Source organism: Salmo salar, chromosome 26 (assembly GCF_965601325.2).
Source record: "Salmo salar chromosome 26, fSalSal1, whole genome shotgun sequence".
Lineage (NCBI taxonomy): Eukaryota > Metazoa > Chordata > Actinopteri > Salmoniformes > Salmonidae > Salmo > Salmo salar.
Window position 1 is genome coordinate 16,534,820 of NC_138316.1, and position 19,876 is coordinate 16,554,695.

The 19,876-nt window shown below is 44.9% G+C and overlaps 1 protein-coding gene across 1 annotated transcript in view; it reads right to left on the reverse strand.

Moving 5' to 3' along the window:
- Positions 1-2,813: 2,813 nt before the first annotated feature.
- igdcc3 (immunoglobulin superfamily, DCC subclass, member 3) overlaps positions 2,814-19,876 on the reverse strand; it is a 112,949-nt gene continuing 95,886 nt past the window's right edge. Inside the window, exons 8-14 of the mRNA XM_014175440.3 lie at positions 19,619-19,866; positions 13,833-13,997; positions 13,231-13,419; positions 12,835-12,939; positions 12,387-12,522; positions 12,059-12,284; positions 2,814-11,579 (exon numbers count right to left, since the gene is read on the reverse strand). Of these exons, the coding sequence (XP_014030915.2) occupies positions 11,400-11,579; positions 12,059-12,284; positions 12,387-12,522; positions 12,835-12,939; positions 13,231-13,419; positions 13,833-13,997; positions 19,619-19,866 (1,249 nt within the window). The 3' untranslated portion in view covers positions 2,814-11,399. The remainder of the gene's footprint in view (positions 11,580-12,058; positions 12,285-12,386; positions 12,523-12,834; positions 12,940-13,230; positions 13,420-13,832; positions 13,998-19,618; positions 19,867-19,876) is intronic.

A 19,876-nucleotide genomic window follows, 5' to 3' on the forward strand; every position in this document is an offset into this window, starting at 1 on the left:
CAGTCCAGCACCATCCGAAGGGGATGGGAAGGTAACTTACTGTAACTCGTCTGTGCTTAGTATGAGTCCGTTCCAGAATTTTCAAAACACCATCCCTACAATTAGAAAAAGACACAAAAAGGCACTCAAAGACAAACAGAGGAACCACTCCAAAACCAGAGGAGCTGACAAGATGGTTTTGATTATTTGCGATGTGTGAGGAGGTACGTTTCCCCCTTCACAGTCACCTGGGAAGCGTGTTACGGCTGGGAAATCTGGAAGCAGTAAAAAAAGCTGAAAACTTCAGAGGGAGGCGGGCATGAAAGTTGGCTGGTCTGACCTGTGACCCCCTTCGCTCTCGACTGCTCCCTTTGAGCTGCTAAAAGGCGTGCGTTGTGAGAATCCAAAAGACAGCTGCGCCCCCCTTACTTGAAGCACGCTTGTGGAGTGCAGAGGTCCCCCTCTCTCAGTTCGGGCCTAAATTATGTGGGGTCAGGGGGGGCTGGTTGACCCCCAGTGGAGGTGGTCCGGCCGTGGCTGGGGATAGAGTTTCACTGGTTTATATGGCCAGTCTGGGCCGCTCTGCTCAGCTCTGTGCTGTTATGTGGTTGAGGGGCCATCCATCCTGCCTGTGAACACAGCTCCCTGTTTTCTGATTTACTATCGCAAGAGATAATGAAGAAACCAGCGCCGCAGGGCTCTCTCACACACTCTCTCTCACACACTCTCTCTCACACACTCTCTCTCACACACACTCTCTCACACACTCTCTCTCACACACTCTCTCTCACAACACACACTGTCACACACTCTCTCTCACACACACTCTCATACACTCTCTCTCACACACTCTCTCTCACACACACCCTCATACACTCTCTCACACACACTCTCACACACACTCTCATACTCTCTCTCTCTCACACACTCTCTCTCACACACACTTATAGTTACACACACAGATACACATACACACCACACACAGATACACACAGATACACACACATACACACCACACTCAGTCACATGTATGCAAGCACACACTTACACATACACACCACACACAGATACACACATACACAACACAGACACACACATACACACTGTCATCATCACAGGAGGCTGCTGGGGGGAGAACGGCCATAATAATGGCCGGAACGGAGCGAATGGAATGGCATCAAATACACGTAAACCATGTGTTTGATGTATTTGAAACCATTCCACCAATTCCGCTCCAGCCATTACAACGAGCCCATCCTCCCCAATGAAGGTGAGACCAGCCTCCTGTGACTGCAACATATACGACAGTCGTGTGTGTGTGTGTGTGTGTGTGTGTGTGTGTGTGTGTGTGTGTGTGTGTGTGTGTGTGTGTGTGTGTGTGTGTGTGTGTGTGTATGTATATGTGTGTGTGTGTATGTATATGTGTGTGTGCTGCATGGACAAGTTAATCTCATACCTCACATCTCTAGTTGAAACAATACCGTAGTTTCAAGGTTACAATCAAATGCACTAAGATCAATGTTATTCATAGTGCTGTTATTGATCTCATGCATCGGGGAGCGAGGCAGAGTCAGGGTGCCTCAGATTACAGGGGCATTCACATGTATTTCATACTGTACTATACCCAGGGGGCCCACTGAGCCAGCCCATACTGACAAACAGGACTGTTAATGTCATTACTGGGACAGCGTGGCAGTGTGAGACTACACTGTGGGGCTTCGGGAACATACATGTACATACACACAAATAGCAGACCACTTTAGACTAATATAGTGTACACACCAGCGATGGGGGAGAAAATCTATGTAGTTACATATCTGGATCTTATTTTTGACGATATATCGTATTGTTTTGACAATATTTAATCTCAATACATATAGAATCGTGAGTTGCAATACATATCGCATCGGCACCTACCGGTAAGTATCATGATAGTATGGTGTTGTGAGGTCCCTGGTTATTCCCAGCCCTAGTACACACAGTTACTGTCACGTGGCGACGTACATGTTTTACCAAAGTAAAAAACGACACACTTTTTACTGGTCATCCATGGCTTAACCGAATAAATGCTGGATATCCCCTTGGTACTGAAAAGTAAGGGATTCTAAAAGTATAGGATTACGGTAACAATATGTTCCGATTTAGAATTTACAATTAGGATTAAGGAGTGGAGTGTAAAGAAGGTGTTGAATTCGAATCGAGAGGTTTTGGTGCTGGTTTTCTCTCCAGGATTTACATGTAAGCAAGTGAACTGGATGATGAAACTAGTATTGAAACAGGCTTCAGAATATAATTCACAGCCCAAATAAGCGAGATGCAGAGAGAGTTTGATTTAGATTCCTAGTCTTTCTTAAAGCCTGACTATCTTGGATTGGCGATTATTAGAAATCTGTCAGCATTTCCCATCGTCAGAACAACCAGCATCCTGTTCCTGTGTATCCTGTTCAGTAGTCCCAGACTTCCCCTGCAGCCTTAACGTGGTAAACACTGCACATGGCATGTTGTGCAGTACCAAGGACACGATCTGCATACGGTAATGAGTGTATTATAAACCAACGACATGAATGGGGTTCATCGTGGTAGAATGTGAGGCATTGTAGGATGCAGCTTCGATGTACTGTAAGGCTACTGTAGGGTTAACCTGTTTCCTTTTCCTGCTATGCCTTATTTAACCTGATGTGTCATGAGCGGGAATGTGCTTTTGATGAAGGCCGTCAATTTCTTAATTATAATATGCGAGACAAATGTGAAGATAATTGTGTCGCCAAAACAACCACGCGCCAGACACACACACGCACGTCCACACGCAGAGTAAGAACACTTCACACCTGTCATTTTAATTACTAGAGCTAGTTTATTAACATTGTTGTTGTCGTCTTTTGCCTTTAATCAGCGTGGCACAATGACTTCTAAAACAATACAAACCACTAAAAAATATCTAGTCTGTCTTTATACACATATACACATACATACAGTATTATACATATGTATACACATGTGAATCACGACCAACCATCAAAACCAACTACAGATACTGTATCATAGAGAACACACATTTGTGGACACATAAAAGTGATCCCTGATGGGAAAAATGATCTAAAATCTCTTAAAATCATTCATATTGACCTGAATTTGATTGTGGGACACTTGGGCAGGCAGAGGCACTGACCTCAGCAGACATATAGACAGACAGACATATAGACAGACAGACAGACATATAGACAGACAGACAGACATATCGACCAACCGACAGACAGACAGACATAGACAGACAGACAGACAGACAGACAGACAGACAGACAGACAGACAGACAGACAGACAGACAGACAGATGTGACTGAACAGCTCTCCACAGACAATATGCAGCTGATTATACTATACTGTACAGGTTTGTGCTCTCTTAGTTCCTTCTCCATAGCCTGGCTATTCTCATCACGCCAGCTCTGTCCCTATATCAAACCCAACACAAGCACTAAAAACCGAGGAGCCTTTCCCCCCCATTAAAAGTACAGTGAGGCTATAGAAACTGGCTGGGCACTGTATTTGGCAGTTGGTTTAGGTTAGCACCCTGGCAGCGATACCATAACCCAATGGCATGGTAGTAGCAGTAGCAACAGTGACTTTGACAGTCGTACGCATAATAACTGTATGAGAAAGCCTTTTCCCCTTGCCCTGTGCGATGTGCCTGGTGGCTTCTACAGGAAGTGACAGAGACTCTGGAGAGAATGCCACAGGTTTGTGAGGAAGTGAGGAGGGATACAGTCAGTATTGCCAACCAAACTGGGTAAGAGGAGATCAAATATGACAGTAATGCCACCTGTGTAAGCTCAACTGTAGCTACAATAAGTTGGCACAAGTTTACCTGGAGATACAAGCAGCTCTTGTATCCCTGCTGATGCAGTAATAACGCAGGTCTGTACTGTAGATTACAGCGCTACAGCTGTGCATACTTTGTGTGTATTTCCATAAACGCATGCTTCTCTAAGCACAGCTTTAACATGAAAACATGTTAATAAACGTTTGTACGGAAAGGTTCATGCTTTATTGTCTCCACTGTTTAATGATCATGAACTCGATTTTACGGTTTGACTGTGAATCAATTACATCTCTCAGTGGTGGAAAGGGATCAAACCAAGACAAAGTGAGTTATAATAACAGGTAAGAGTGTCATGGCGATACGAAGATGATCAACAAGCAGTAAAGATGATCTATAACAAAGTCTTTCTGAGTAGAAACAGTTGTAGCAAATACACACTATCAAACATGTAGGTCAACGGTGTGGAAGAGAAACATCAATAGCATCATGTTGAGATGACAATACTTGCCCTATTCCAATGGCTAAATGTCACAGTGTCACCATCACAAATCCAATAATGATAAACTAACAATTTTAGCAGTCTGCTAAAACAGCACATTTGCGAATAGCTGAGAAAGATATGGTTCAAAAAACGATTTTTTCCCCCTCTGTAGCAATGCTTAAATACATTGGATTTAACGTGTTTCTCGACAGAGGTACAAATATACTATTGATCTCAAACATGCTTTAAGTTACAATTCCATTAATTCACCATGAAATGACAAGAATTCAAATGATTTGAAAATCTTCAAATCAGCATTATCTGACATGTACAGTCGTTGAGTTTTTTTGGAGAATATCTGAGAGATAATAGCATCAGAAATGTAATCAATTTACAATCAAAAGTATAGTCATTTGGTGCCACAGTGATCAATACAGCACATATTAACAGACCAATACATCTGAACTGTGCAGTGTTACAGCATGACAAAAAGGCCAATCTCTCAACAGTGCTTGTTTGTTGGTTACACCGTCAGACATGTCAACAATGAGATATTGCTGTAATCGTTTTCGCGAAGTTCCTGCAAAATGTAGCTAGCTTTGTCCTGTTTCTACAATATGAACAAAAATGTGGAATACATGGACAGACTTGGAGTTGTATCTCATGTAACTTCAACACCACACCATATTTCATGGACGTGTTGTAACAAATCTTACTAAGATACTAACTCATGCCCAAACCAGTTAGGGGGGAGGGTTACCTTCTTTGTTTTAAGATATCAGGCCAGTATGGCATACCGTGAGTACCTACTCCATCACTAATATGATCTAAAATTCAAACAATCACTTTTGTGCAAGATTGTGCAAGTGTCTATATTAGTCTTGGTAGATACTTGACTATTTCCTTTGTGGCCACTGGTCAGCAACTGCCAGTTAAGATAGTTCCTAACTTGTTAGGAGTCCTAATTAGCATGTATAGCATCTGCAACAAAAAAAAGAAAGGAAAATAACATGGCCAGCAGTAGTTTCAGAGTTTCCCCTTGCCTTCCATGGCTGGGGTAGAGAACAGAGAAAACGGTTCAACATTTAATCCCTTTCATGAAGAGGCTTAAAAAGCTGAAACGGTAACATTATTGTCACACAGAAAAAAATGTTTGTTTTACAGAGTCCCAGTTTGATGTTTTTACTCTCCAGTTGTCAATAGGCTTGTGTTGCCAGAGATAAACCAGCTAATGTCTCTCCCATGATTCTCTCTGGGGAGAGCTGGGGCACTGGGGTAATTCTGACAAACACTCCTTTCTTTACAAAGTTGTGTGTGTGTCGCTGGTGTGTGTGTGTGTGTGTAGGGAGAGGTGGCATTACAGAGAGGGGCAAGGAAGAGAGACAAAAGGAGACAAAACCGTACTAAGAAGAGCGGTTTTGAACTTCATTCACGAACCCCTATATACGTCTCACTGAGGCTACACATCTTCATGCATGGAGGATTACCATTATCTGCTCAGTATGTGTGAAAGTGGAGAGATTATCTCCTTGATTATTTGCCTAGTCGATAAACAAAAAAAGGCAGTCCCTCCCCCTAAACTGGTTGAATAGGGCACAGTCAGAGCACTGTGAGAGGAAGATTGTACTAAATGACATGGACTCTCATAGTGGAGCGCCCAGTCCATGTTCCGCTGTGACGAATACAACATAAGGATTAGATAGACGTTCCCTGAGCACAGTCAGCCCACTCTCTCTTTGTCCCAGAGAAACAAACTCAGCGGACGGGGAATCTCACGAGAGGAAGAAGCAGGGCTGAGAATAGATAGCGGGAGAATCTCATCCCACCAGCCAATGGAGTGGTAATAAGTCAGAAAAGACTAGAGCAGCTTCAGCAGTTGATCACAGAGGGCAGCTCTTAACATTGATCTATAGGAGTGTAAAGCACTGGGAGAATCATGATCATATCAATCATGTAAACATGATGCCCCATTTTACAGCTCTGCATTCTGGGTGAAGGGTAAATAAGGTGTGCACTGTATGGCACTAAAACCTGTCAAATCATGGATGAGATGTGGGCAATTTCCAGCATCGGAAATTAACCGTAAATTATTAAGAAAAAGTACCTCTGGTTTCTCTGGAGAGACCCCTCCTCACACACATCTATTATGTTTTTAAAGAAGCACTAGAGAGAATATTACATCAACAGTTCATAAATACACGTGTAACATTGAGGCGTTTCTTTCTGCTAGTTTGACAACTATCATTATTGTTTACTAAGACTTGCAATGTAAATATACCATAATGTACAATAAAAATGCAAGAAATGAATACACGCGAGACAATAAAAGAAATGCATGGTGAAGAAACAAACAAACATAAAGTACAGAATTACTGCAGATGAGTTCTGGTTCCACGTTTCCAGCAATAATGCAAGCATTAACAACAACGACTTCTACTGCATCGTACAATAAAAACCCTCTGCTGGAGGAACACACACCGACACATCTCTCTGGAATGTAATGTGCATTATAACTGTACAATAGATAGTCTAATAGAAACACAGTTCTACAGCCCGGCTTTAACACAGATATCCCATTTATTTAACCAGTCCGTTTCAGGCTAGTGTAGTTACCATATCAAATCTAGAATGGACCAAGCGCTGGACACACTTCACTTCCTCTAATCAGCAAACTACAAAGGCATGAGAGCACTGGCTGCTCTAAGCGATCTAACTCAAACATATTGGACCAACAAATTACTACAATTCAATCGATTACTGCAGTCTAGGAAGGTAGGAATATGTGTGTGCCTTTACAGGAGATGTTTTATATCAAGGGTACAGTATTTCATATCTAATGGAGTTACTCCATTTATTGACACAATTTGAGTATGATAACTGCAGAAATCCCTTACAATAAATCAGGGGTGAGAACTGGTGACTGTTCATAATCTGTATTTACAAACACCTGTTGCTGCAGATCATCATGCACATCATCTATGAGGAGGGTTCTGGGAGTAAAACAGTAGTAGCTATACTACATTTTATACTGAGTAGCCGTACTACAGTTTGTAGTGAGTAACCGTACTACAGTTTGTAGTGAGTAGCTGTACTACAGTTTAAACTGAGTAGCCATACTACAGTTTGTAGTGAGTAGCTGTACTACAGTTTATACTGAGTAGCCGTACTACAGTTTATACTGAGTAGCCGTACTACAGTTTGTAGTGAGTAGCCATACTACAGTTTGTAGTGAGTAGCCATACTACAGTTTGCAGTGAGTAGCTGTACTACAGTTTGTAGTGAGTAGCCATACTACAGTTTGTAGTGAGTAGCCATACTACAGTTTGCAGTGAGTAGCTGTACTACAGTTTGTAGTGAGTAGCCATACTACAGTTTACAGTGAGTAGCTATACTACAGTTTGTAGTGAGTAGCCATACTACAGTTTGTAGTGAGTAGCCATACTACAGTTTGTAGTGAGTAGCCATACTACAGTTTGTAGTGAGTAGCCATACTACAGTTTACAGTGAGTAGCTATACTACAGTTTGTAGTGAGTAGCCATACTACAGTTTGCAGTGAGTAGCTGTACTACAGTTTGTAGTGAGTAGCCATACTACAGTTTGTAGTGAGTAGCCATACTACAGTTTGTAGTGAGTAGCTGTACTACAGTTTGTAGTGAGTAGCTATACTACAGTTTGTAGTGAGTAGCCATACTACAGTTTGCAGTGAGTAGCCGTACTACAGTTTGTAGTGAGTAGCCATACTACAGTTTGTAGTGAGTAGCCATACTACAGTTTGCAGTGAGTAGCTGTACTACAGTTTGTAGTGAGTAGCTATACTACAGTTTGCAGTGAGTAGCCATACTACAGTTTGCAGTGAGTAGCTATACTACAGTTTGTAGTGAGTAGCCATACTACAGTTTACAGTGAGTAGCTATACTACAGTTTGTAGTGAGTAGCTGTACTACAGTTTGTAGTGAGTAGCCATACTACAGTTTGTAGTGAGTAGCCATACTACAGTTTGTAGTGAGTAGCCATACTACAGTTTGTAGTGAGTAGCCATACTACAGTTTACAGTGAGTAGCTATACTACAGTTTGTAGTGAGTAGCCATACTACAGTTTGCAGTGAGTAGCTGTACTACAGTTTGTAGTGAGTAGCCATACTACAGTTTGTAGTGAGTAGCCATACTACAGTTTGCAGTGAGTAGCTATACTACAGTTTGTAGTGAGTAGCCATACTACAGTTTACAGTGAGTAGCTATACTACAGTTTGTAGTGAGTAGCCATACTACAGTTTGTAGTGAGTAGCCGTACTACAGTTTGTAGTGAGTAGCCATACTACAGTTTACAGTGAGTAGCTATACTACAGTTTGTAGTGAGTAGCCATACTACAGTTTGTAGTGAGTAGCCATACTACAGTTTACAGTGAGTAGCTATACTACAGTTTGTAGTGAGTAGCCATACTACAGTTTGTAGTGAGTAGCCATACTACAGTTTGTAGTGAGTAGCCATACTACAGTTTGCAGTGAGTAGCTGTACTACAGTTTGTAGTGAGTAGCCATACTACAGTTTGTAGTGAGTAGCCATACTACAGTTTGTAGTGAGTAGCCATACTACAGTTTGCAGTGAGTGCTTGATGTCCTCGTTTACTAGTCCATAACAGACGCATGTTCAAAGACATTCAAGGCTGTGTGGAAAAACAAAAACGTAAAAGCTTCTGATACAACAAAAATGTAATAAAAACAATTGTGATACATTCACATCCACAAAAGCTAAGCATATAGGCGAAAACAACTGTTTTTCTGTCACACAACTGCACTACCACAAGGCCCTGAAGACATCCTCCCTTCCCTAGGAGCGTGTGTGTCATTACGTGTCTGTGTGGGTGTGTGGTGTATATTTATGCACATATAGAAGTGTGAGAGGGAGCAACCTGAGAGCAGGCCTGTCGTGTCGGGGTTGAGGTAGGTACCAGAGTAATACTGCTTTAGGCCATTACGTGACTGAGACACAGTAGAGAGCATAGAGTTATAATGTGATCTATCTCTACAGTAGAGAGAGCCAGGGAGAAGACAGGGTCAGTCGGACAGCGGCCCTAACCCAGCCTACTGTAAGAGTACTGGGCTGGCTCAGGTTGGCTCTGCCTCAGGGAAGCTCCAGCTCCAGAGAGCATGGTTCTGGAGGAACAGGTGGAGCAGTGGTGGTGGTACTCCCAGATCTGACCCTGGATCAGATCCAAGTCTGTTGACTGTGTGTTTGCTCAGGAAGATGACAGCATGAGCACACTGAACTCAGATCTGTGAGTTAATACCTGTGGTCCAACTGTTAAACCATCTCCCTCTGGATTTACATGCAGCAGTGTAATAAAGGTTTTCCTGAAGCACTTTCATTTGTCCGTGTGGAGGAGGGATGGAGTGAGGGATCTGGGATGGACAGGCTCGATAAGTCTGGGCTATTCCTTTATGACAGAAGGGAATTGATTTGATTTGAGCCCTGATTAAACATAACAAAGGAGTGCACTGTGCCGCAGCTTGGAGTGAGTGACAGGCAGCCCAAAAATCAGATTAGAACGACACCATTGTCAATTAAAGAGCCAATTACCTGGTATCATATCAGATACATTAACATTTGTGGTTGTCAATGCCTACAATGACATTTTGATACATTTGTGCTTCATTTTCTTAATACATCACATTCACTCGCTGTCTAGCACGCGCACACACACACACACACACACACACACACACACACACACACACACATACACACACACACACACACACACACACACACACACACACACACACACACACACACACACACACACACACACACACACACACACACACACGCACACACACATACACACACACACATACACACGCACACACACATACAGTTCCATCACGCAATCATTCATAAATACACATATAATGTATGTCTCAATCGAGTGTAAATGTAACTAAAACCTCACCTACCCAATGGAATATCTGCAGCAGTTCTCACATAGCAGTAAAATTGTCCTGAAATTATTAGTGGCAGTGCAGTGCATCTCTAACAGTCTTTTCAATCAACAGAAGCAACTAAGATTCAAATAAAACAAAGACAAAATATCTTACACAAACACGATGGAAAACGATGAAAAATGTCTTTACAAGTAGAATACATACAACAATATCATCTGTCAACTTGCATGAGGTACTGACATATCCACAAACAGCAATTCATCGACAGAGGGAAGCCAGGAGCTCTCACAACAGAAGTACATGTTTCATTATGAAAGAAAGAACAACTACAACATTGTTATCTTGAGGTAGAACGTGGACTTCAGCGGGGGTTTTTTAGGTGCTTTCCGTTAGATTTTTTTCTCTTCTTTTTCCGGCTTCGACAAGCAGGAGAGCGGCGGTTCTTGACATCTGAGGTAGCGTGGCACCTGTTCTCGTGTTTTACGAACCGATCGCTCTACATGTAAAAGTAACTGAACACAAGGGGAAAAGACGGATCCAAAAGGTTTCCCACGTCACATTCATTCCGGCTGAGGTAGGTTTTTGTTGAATCCTAAGGTTCACAGAGCTAAGTTTAGAACCTGTATGAAGGCCGAGAACTAATAAAAAAAACATTGATATCACTGAAAATAAACGTCCTGAGACAGAGAATATATGAAATCACTGGAAGAAGGCCTTAGTCTTCGTTGGATGCGTTTGTGGAATCCTTGCTAGGCTAAGAGTAGGCAGCAGTCTTTGACATAGAAAGAAAAAGTAGAGAGATAGTAGAGAAATAAAAACTTATTCGACTCTGAGATAAAATGATGAGTGTATAACAAAGACATTCTGGGCATCTATTCTGTGTGCTGCCAGCAACCAGAAAATGAAGGAAGTACGAAAAAAACAAGAACACATCATTCACCTGTCAAACCTAGCTGTCCATCACAAAAGCGCACCAAAAACCTAGGCCGGGGAGACCTCCAAGAACGAGTCCAAGACCCCTATAACTTTTCCAGAGGCGACTTATTTAACTTACCAATAATACAATTATTTGCACAAAGAAAAACGAATATGAAAGGAAATACTTCGGTCGACCTGAGTGTGATACGAGTCTGAGGTGACACTGTGACCGTGTCACAGACTTGACCTTCATGTTTCTATCAGGTCTGGTCCTGCTGGGTGACCCCGGCCACAGCCCTGTCACTGGCCCCCCGGCCCTTGGCTGGAGGCCTCTGGAACTGCGTCTCTCTGTCCCCCTCCACCACAAGGCTGAAGTCATCCAGCGGCAGAGTGGACAACTGGGTCTCGTTCAGCGCATAGGACACCAGGGATCTATCCAACTGGAACACACACACACACACACACACACACACACACACACACACACACACACACACACACACACACACACACACACACACACACACACACACACACACACACACACACACACACACACACACACAGTAATGTAGTTAAAGATGGAATGCGTAGTAGGGGAAACAGCGCCCCCGTCCGCCCCACTGCCGTCGTTATTGTTTTGTGGAAGAGGTGAAAATTGCAGTACAAATAGCGCCGTTCTATCGTGTGTGCAGTGAGGGGAAAACTGTGTTAGTTGTTTGCAGTAACTATGCTGTTGTTGTAATATTGTTAACGGGCGTGGCAGTTTCACCAATTAACAATTCCAGCTTTAATATGGTAATATAGAAAATGGCCAATCTAATGTAAATCTAGCCCATTTCATCATTCTAGACTTAGATAAATTGAACTCTTATGACTTGATTTCAGTTGACTACTTGGTGTCAGGCCCTCTACTCACCATGAGTGAACTGTCAGCTAGGTCTCCACAGTGGGACGGGCCTGAGAAGAGTCTCTCCAGCTCGTTGCTGTCTCCCCTGCCCTTCCCAGCAACGCTGCCATTCCCTTCCATGCCTGACCTGCTCACCCCATTTAAGGCCAGGGCCCCCTGTGAGGAAGACGACGACTCTAGCGAAATGTTACGCCCGGCCTGGGGGGTGGCCTGCACTGTCTTACACGTCATCAACCTGGAGGAACACAATTCATACAAAAACCCACCGTCAGCCCCCCTGCCAAGCCCACACACACACACACACACATAGTCCCCTTGTCGTTGCACCAATACTCACCTCCCCCTGTAGCTGAACATGAGGAAGAGCACGCAGAAGACGATGCAGGTGACTCCTATATGGATGCCGATGATGATGCCGGCTGTAGAGGTCTTGCTCTGTTCATCCTTCACACAGTCACAGGGGGTATTCAGCACTGTAGAGACACACACACACACACACAGCCCAGTAAGGACAACAGCAATGCCACGCAGCACAGTGACAAACACATACACACAGAGAAACAATGCCCACAGCACAGAGCTGTCATACAGTACACCTACAATCTAATCTAGTGCTGCCAGCCAGACTACTAATGCTGTGGCAGCATGGAGTGATCCAGTCAAACGGAGAGCTGTAAACACACACAGCAGCCTGCGTGAGGCCTCTTCAACGCTGCTCTGAAAAGATTACAGGACGTGTGAGCCCTGGTTTGCGTGAGTGTTTGTGTGCGGCAGCAGGAAGTCACCTGATTTCTCCGCAGCCTCCTTCAGTGAGACGAAGCGCATTGTGGCGTTGCCGTCTCCGTGTTGGTTGAAGGCCAGAACCTTAATCTCATACACCAGGGTTGGATCTGAGGAGAGAGAGAGAGAGAGAGAGAGAGAGAGAGAGAGAGAGAGAGAGAGAGAGAGAGAGAGAGAGAGAGAGAGAGAGAGAGAGAGAGAGAGAGAGAGAGAGAGAGAGAGAGAGAGAGAGAGAGAGAGAGAGAGAGAGAGAGAAGTTGAGACATATAGCTATATGAATAGAGTTGGCTTCTAATGTACAATCACTCAAGGCATCACTTTAAACACACTGACTGTGTAACAATCCCTTCAACACATCTCCATGGATCATCCTACCCCCAGCCCATGTCCCCCTGTCTCACCCAGCTGAGTGATGTTGTACTGGGTGACGTTGCGGGTGAAGGTGAGTGGTCCGGTGAAGAGGGGGGTGTGGACCCTCCTGTAGTACAGCCTGAAGCCCTCATGTTGGCCCATCTTAGAGGATGGCTCCCACACCGCCTGCACCACACTGCTGCTCATCAATTTAATGAACAGTGACGGGGGTGCTGGCACTGAAACACACACAGTGGTGTTAGAATCCACTAAACATCCACATAACAATAAACGACATGATATATTCAATTAAACACAAGCCGTCAGGCTTGTTAAGCCAACCATGTTTTAGTCTATAAAACAGGTCTTTAGTACTTTCTCAGTATATCTGTGTCAAGTATGTGGCTACGGTACTACAGACTCCTGTAGGTGTTTTACAGAACCTTTACAATAAACAACTCATAAAAACCTTTTTTGGTCCATGTAATTGCCACCAATTAAGTGAGCGTTTATGTGTGTGTGTGTGTGTGCAAGCCTATGTGTGTAGGTCTTTGTGTGTGCTGTTTGCGTATGCTTCTGTGTGTGGGTGCTCTGTTTGTGTTTGTGCAAGTGTGTGTTTATGTGTGCAGGTGTGTGCGTTCCCAAGGCACACCTTCGCCCAGTGTGCTCTCGGTGGCGCTCTCGGAGGGCTTGCTGGCTCCGCGGGACGTGTAGGCCTTCACATAGAAGGTATAGCTGGTGGACGGCTCCAGATCCCCCACTACCTGCTGTAGAGTCACCTTACTGACGGCTTCCTGGTACTCCATCTCCACAGGGTCTGAGAGAGGGATGGAAAGAGGGATGGACGGGGAGGGAGAAAGAGAGAGAAAAAGAGAGAGCGAGATTGTTTAATTTAACTGTTATTTATACACTGTAAAAAATGGAGTTGTTTCAACTAATTTTTACGAAGTAACTGTTTTTTTTAGGGGGTAGATCAGCTTTAACATTGCAGATAAATTGTGGCTTCTATCAATGTAATTATCTGCATCATTTCCAATCCCCCATATATTTCTATATAAAAAATATATAAAAAAATAAATAATATATATTAAAAATATACTGCTCAAAAAAATAAAGGGAACACTTAAACAACACATCCTAGATCTGAATGAAAGAAATAATCTTATTAAATACTTTTTTCTTTACATAGTTGAATGTGCTGACAACAAAATCACACAAAAATAATCAATGGAAATACAATTTATCAACCCATGGAGGTCTGGATTTGGAGTCACACTCAAAATTAAAGTGGAAAACCACACTACAGGCTGATCCAACTTCGATGTAATGTCCTTAAAACAAGTCAAAATGAGGCTCAGTAGTGTGTGTGGCCTCCACGTGCCTGTATGACCTCCCTACAACGCCTGGGCATGCTCCTGATGAGGTGTCGGATGGTCTCCTGAGGGATCTCCTCCCAGACCTGGACTAAAGCATCCGCCAACTCCTGGACAGTCTGTGGTGCAACGTGGCGTTGGTGGATGGAGCGAGACATGATGTCCCAGATGTGCTCAATTGGATTCAGGTCTGGGGAATGGGCGGGCCAGTCCATAGCATCAATGCCTTCCTCTTGTAGGAACTGCTGACACACTCCAGCCACATGAGGTCTAGCATTGTCTTGCATTAGGAGGAACCCAGGGCCAACCGCACAAGCATATGGTCTCACAAGGGGTCTGAGGATCTCATCTCGGTACCTAATGGCAGTCAGGCTACCTCTGGCGAGCACATGGAGGGCTGTGCTGCCCCCCAAGAAATGCCACCCCACACCATGACTGACCCACCGCCAAACCGGTCATGCTGGAGGATGTTACAGGCAGCAGAACGTTCTCCACGGCGTCTCCAGACTCTGTCACGTCTGTCACGTACTCAGTGTGAACCTGCTTTCATCTGTGAAGAGCACAGGGCGCCAGTGGCGAATTTGCCAATCTTGGTGTTCTCTGGCAAATGCCAAACGTCCTGCACGGTGTTGGGCTGTAAGCACAACCCCCACCTGTGGACGTCGGGCCCTCATACCACCCTCATGGAGTCTGTTTCTGACCGTTTGAGCAGACACATGCACATTTGTGGCCTGCTGGAGGTCATTTTGCAGGGCTCTGGCAGTGCTCCTCCTGCTCCTCCTTGCACAAAGGCGGAGGTAGCGGTCCTGCTGCTGGGTTGTTGCCCTCCTACGGCCTCCTCCACGTCTCCTGATGTACTGGCCTGTCTCCTGGTAGCGCCTCCATGCTCTGGACACTACGCTGACAGACACAGCAAACCTTCTTGCCACAGCTCGCATTGATGTGCCATCCTGGATGAGCTGCACTACCTGAGCCATTTGTGTGGGTTGTTGACGCCGTCTCATGCTACCACTAGAGTGAAAGCACCGCCAGCATTCAAAAGTGACCAAAACATCAGCCAGGAAGCATAGGAACTGAGAAGTGGTCTGTGGTCCCCACCTGCAGAACCACTCCTTTATTGGGGGTGTCTTGCTAATTGCCTATAATTTCCACCTGTTGTCTATTCCATTTGCACAACAGCATGTGAAATTTATTGTCAATCAGTGTTGCTTCCTAAGTGGACAGTTTGATTTCACAGAAGTGTGATTGACTTGGAGTTACATTGTGTTGTTTAAGTGTTCCCTTTATTTTTTTGAGCAGTGTATATATATTTTCCTAACACTACCACCCCTCCCCTAATTGGAGTAAACTAATGGACAACAATACTTAGGCTTCTACTTCCAGCTTATACATTGGCAAAAATGCAGTACATTTTTAATGACGTGTTTGCTCAACTTGTCTCATATGTTCATTCAGCTATACAATATTATTTGAGCATCTTAACTAAAAGAGGCTGTGTAACTGGTTCTCAACAGTGCTTTTCAACGTACATATTTGATAAACATTATTACATGAATCATTATTCAACATGTCCTCAAGTGGGATTTGAACTCACAACCTCTTGGTCCATGGCATTCCAATCCTCCTTCTACACCACCATGTCTGCGTCAATGCTCAGATAATCAAATCAAATCAAACTTTATTAGTCACATGCGCCTAATATACAACAAGTGTAGACTTTACAGTGAAATGCTTACTTACAAGCCCTTAACCAACAGTGCAGTTCAAAAAGAGTTAAGAAAATATTTACCAAGTAGACTAAAATAAAAAGTAATAACAAAAGTAACACAATAAGAATAACAATAACGAGGTTATATACAGGAAGCACCGGTACTGAGTCAGTGTGCAGGGGTACAGGTTAGTTGAGGTAATCTGTACATGTAGGTGGGGGTGAAATGACTATGCATAGATAATAAACAGAGAGTAGCAGCAGTGTACAAAAAGGGAGGGGGGGTCAATGTAAATTGTCCGGTGGCGATTGAATGATTTGTTCAGCAGTCTAACGGCTTGGGGGTAGAAGCTGTTGAGGAGCCTTTTGATCCTAGACTTGGCGCTCCGGTACCGCTTGCCGTGCGGTAGCAGAGAAAACAGTCTATAACTTGGGTGACTGGACTAATCCGACTATTCTCTCATCATTGATTTGATTTACTTATTTCACAAATGTTAGGTTTTTCTGTATAGTTGGCATATTACTATGTTTTAATATTACTACTTAATCACTATAATAAATAAAATAGATTTACTTTGAAGTGCAAAGTGTAGCAATAGAGGTGAACTCGGCCATTGACAAAGACATGGTAGTGTAGCAGGAGAATTGTACTGCTATGAACCAAGAGGGTGTGAGTTCAAATTCCAGGTGAGGACATGTTGAATATGAATTACTGTAAAAATGCACACTGTGAAATATGTAAATTGAAAATATTCAATGTTGAAAGCACTGCGTGTGAAAGTAGTTCCACAGCACTTGTTTAGGTAAGATGCCCAAATAAGATTTTTTTGTTGAATGAACATATGAGACAATTTGAGCAAACACATCATTTTAAGTTGCCTGAATATTTGCCTTCATTTTCTCAAGGTGGAGCTACAGTAAGTTTGGGCCAACTCATTATATATTTTTTCGGGGAATACCTGGACCGGAAATTTTTGTAGAAAAAAAAAAAAAAAAGCCTGCGGAAATAGTTCCTTAATAATAATTAGTTGAAACAATCAGATTATTTTTTTTTTTTACAGTGTACTGTCAGGATTGCATCATTTGGTAATAGGGGCTGTGACTGTGAACAACAGAGCTTAGTGAATCCAGGGGGTGGCTCTAGGTGAGTGCTTGTTACATTTGAAGAGAGAGGGGGTTACAGTTCGTTATGGCCCTTAAGTCAAAGTTCCTCACCCGTAACCACTATCTACCTCTAGCTCTCAGCCCATTGGGGCAGCCTGTCCCTGGTAGGTAATTAAAGCAGTTCCTATAGGCTAGCCCCGGGGGCCTTCAATTATACATCTGATAGCACTACAGAGGAGAGAGCATCAGCTGTGCCTGGGTGACGTACCCCTTCGCTGCTGCACACACACCCATAGAGATACACACACACACACACACACACACACACAGGAGATTGCCACCCCACCAAACCTCACACCCCCAGCAAATAAACATTAACATGGCAACATAAAATTTAGTCTCATTCAATTATCAGCCACTTTTATGGCTCCTCTACATGAAGGATGGGGATGGCTGAGCGACCATCCAACCTGGCGTGGCTGGAGAAACAGGTGTCCTGTTACCGTACGTCCTCCCTGCTCTCTCCTGCTGTCTGTCTACTGCTCTCTCCTCCCTGCTCTCTCCTGCTGTCTGTCTACTGCTCTCTCCTCCCTGCTCTCTCCTGCTGTCTGTCTACTGCTCTCTCCTCCCTGCTCTCTCCTGCTGTCTGTCTACTGCTCTCTCCTCCCTGCTCTCTCCTGCTGTCTGTCTACTGCTCTCTCCTCCCTGCTCTCTCCTGCTGTCTGTCTACTGCTCTCTCCTCCCTGCTCTCTCCTGCTGTCTGTCTACTGCTCTCTCCTCCCTGCTCTCTCCTGCTGTCTGTCTACTGCTCTCTCCTCCCTGCTCTCTCCTGCTGTCTGTCTACTGCTCTCTCCTCCCTGCTCTCTCCTGCTGTCTGTCTACTGCTCTCTCCTCCCTGCTCTCTCCTGCTGTCTGTCTACTGCTCTCTCCTCCCTGCTCTCTCCTGCTGTCTGTCTACTGCTCTCTCCTCCCTCCTCTCTCCTGCTGTCTGTCTACTGCTCTCTCCTCCCTGCTCTCTCCTGCTGTCTGTCTACTGCTCTCTCCTCCCTGCTCTCTCCTGCTGTCTGTCTACTGCTCTCTCCTCCCTGCTCTCTCCTGCTGTCTGTCTACTGCTCTCTCCTCCCTGCTCTCTCCTGCTGTCTGTCTACTGCTCTCTCCTCCCTGCTCTCTCCTGCTGTCTGTCTACTGCTCTCTCCTCCCTGCTCTCTCCTGCTGTCTGTCTACTGCTCTCTCCTCCCTGCTCTCTCCTGCTGTCTGTCTACTGCTCTCTCCTCCCTGCTCTCTCCTGCTGTCTGTCTACTGCTCTCTCCTCCCTGCTCTCTCCTGCTGTCTGTCTACTGCTCTCTCCTCCCTGCTCTCTCCTGCTGTCTGTCTACTGCTCTCTCCTCCCTGCTCTCTCCTGCTGTCTGTCTACTGCTCTCTCCTCCCTGCTCTCTCCTGCTGTCTGTCTACTGCTCTCTCCTCCCTCCTCTCTCCTGCTGTCTGTCTACTGCTCTCTCCTCCCTGCTCTCTCCTGCTGTCTGTCTACTGCTCTCTCCTCCCTGCTCTCTCCTGCTGTCTGTCTACTGCTCTCTCCTCCCTCCTCTCTCCTGCTGTCTGTCTACTGCTCTCTCCTCCCTCCTGCTGTCTCCTGTTTTCTCATTCTCTACCTCTTAGTCTATTCTTTTTCCTCTCCCTTCCCATCCTCTCTTTCGTTCTCTCCGGCTCTTTCATCCTCTCTCTTGCTATCTCCTTCTCTTTTTAGCTCCCTCCTTCCCTTCTGCTTTTTCCTGCTTTCTCCTCCTCTCCCCTAGTCTCTCACCTCCTATTCCTGCTCCCAGCTCAGTGAGGGTCCAGGGGAAGAGGAGCTAGAGGAGGGGTGACGCTGGAAGAGAAGCTGTAGTCAGCCCTGGGGGAGCCAGCCTCCCCTCCCCAGCACAGCCACCTAGTGACCCATACAGTCTACACCCACCCACCGCTCCATAACACACAGACCACTCTACCTACTGTACACACCACACTCCCTACTGTTCTGTATCATCTCTACCACACGCTAAGGGCAGACATCCCAATAACCTCAGTAAAACAACATACGTCTCATAAAGAGCTAATGCATGTAAGCAAAATACCTTTCTTTCAGGTGATAGCTAGATGGTAGAGAATGTACTGCAATGACTGGGTAACATCCAGTCTCTCCATAGTGAACCAGTTCATCTGAGGCAGAGCAGTATTCTGTGTTCTAGTGGTGTGTTAGAGATTGTGTTAGCCACTAACCTGTGGTCCTGCGGATGTGGAGCACATAGCCGATGATCTCCTGAGTGTTCTGGGCAGGCTCCTTCCAGGACACCTGGATGGCGTTGGGTGAGAGGGCCTCGGCCCGCACCAGACTGGGCATCCCTGGCAGGCCGTCTGCCCACAGCACGGTGAGACGGGCACTGGCCTGGGTGGAGCCGGCACTGTTCTCAGCGATGCACTGGTAGATGGCTTCGTCCTCCTGACTGATGCCATAGATGGTCAGCGTGCTTGAGGAAG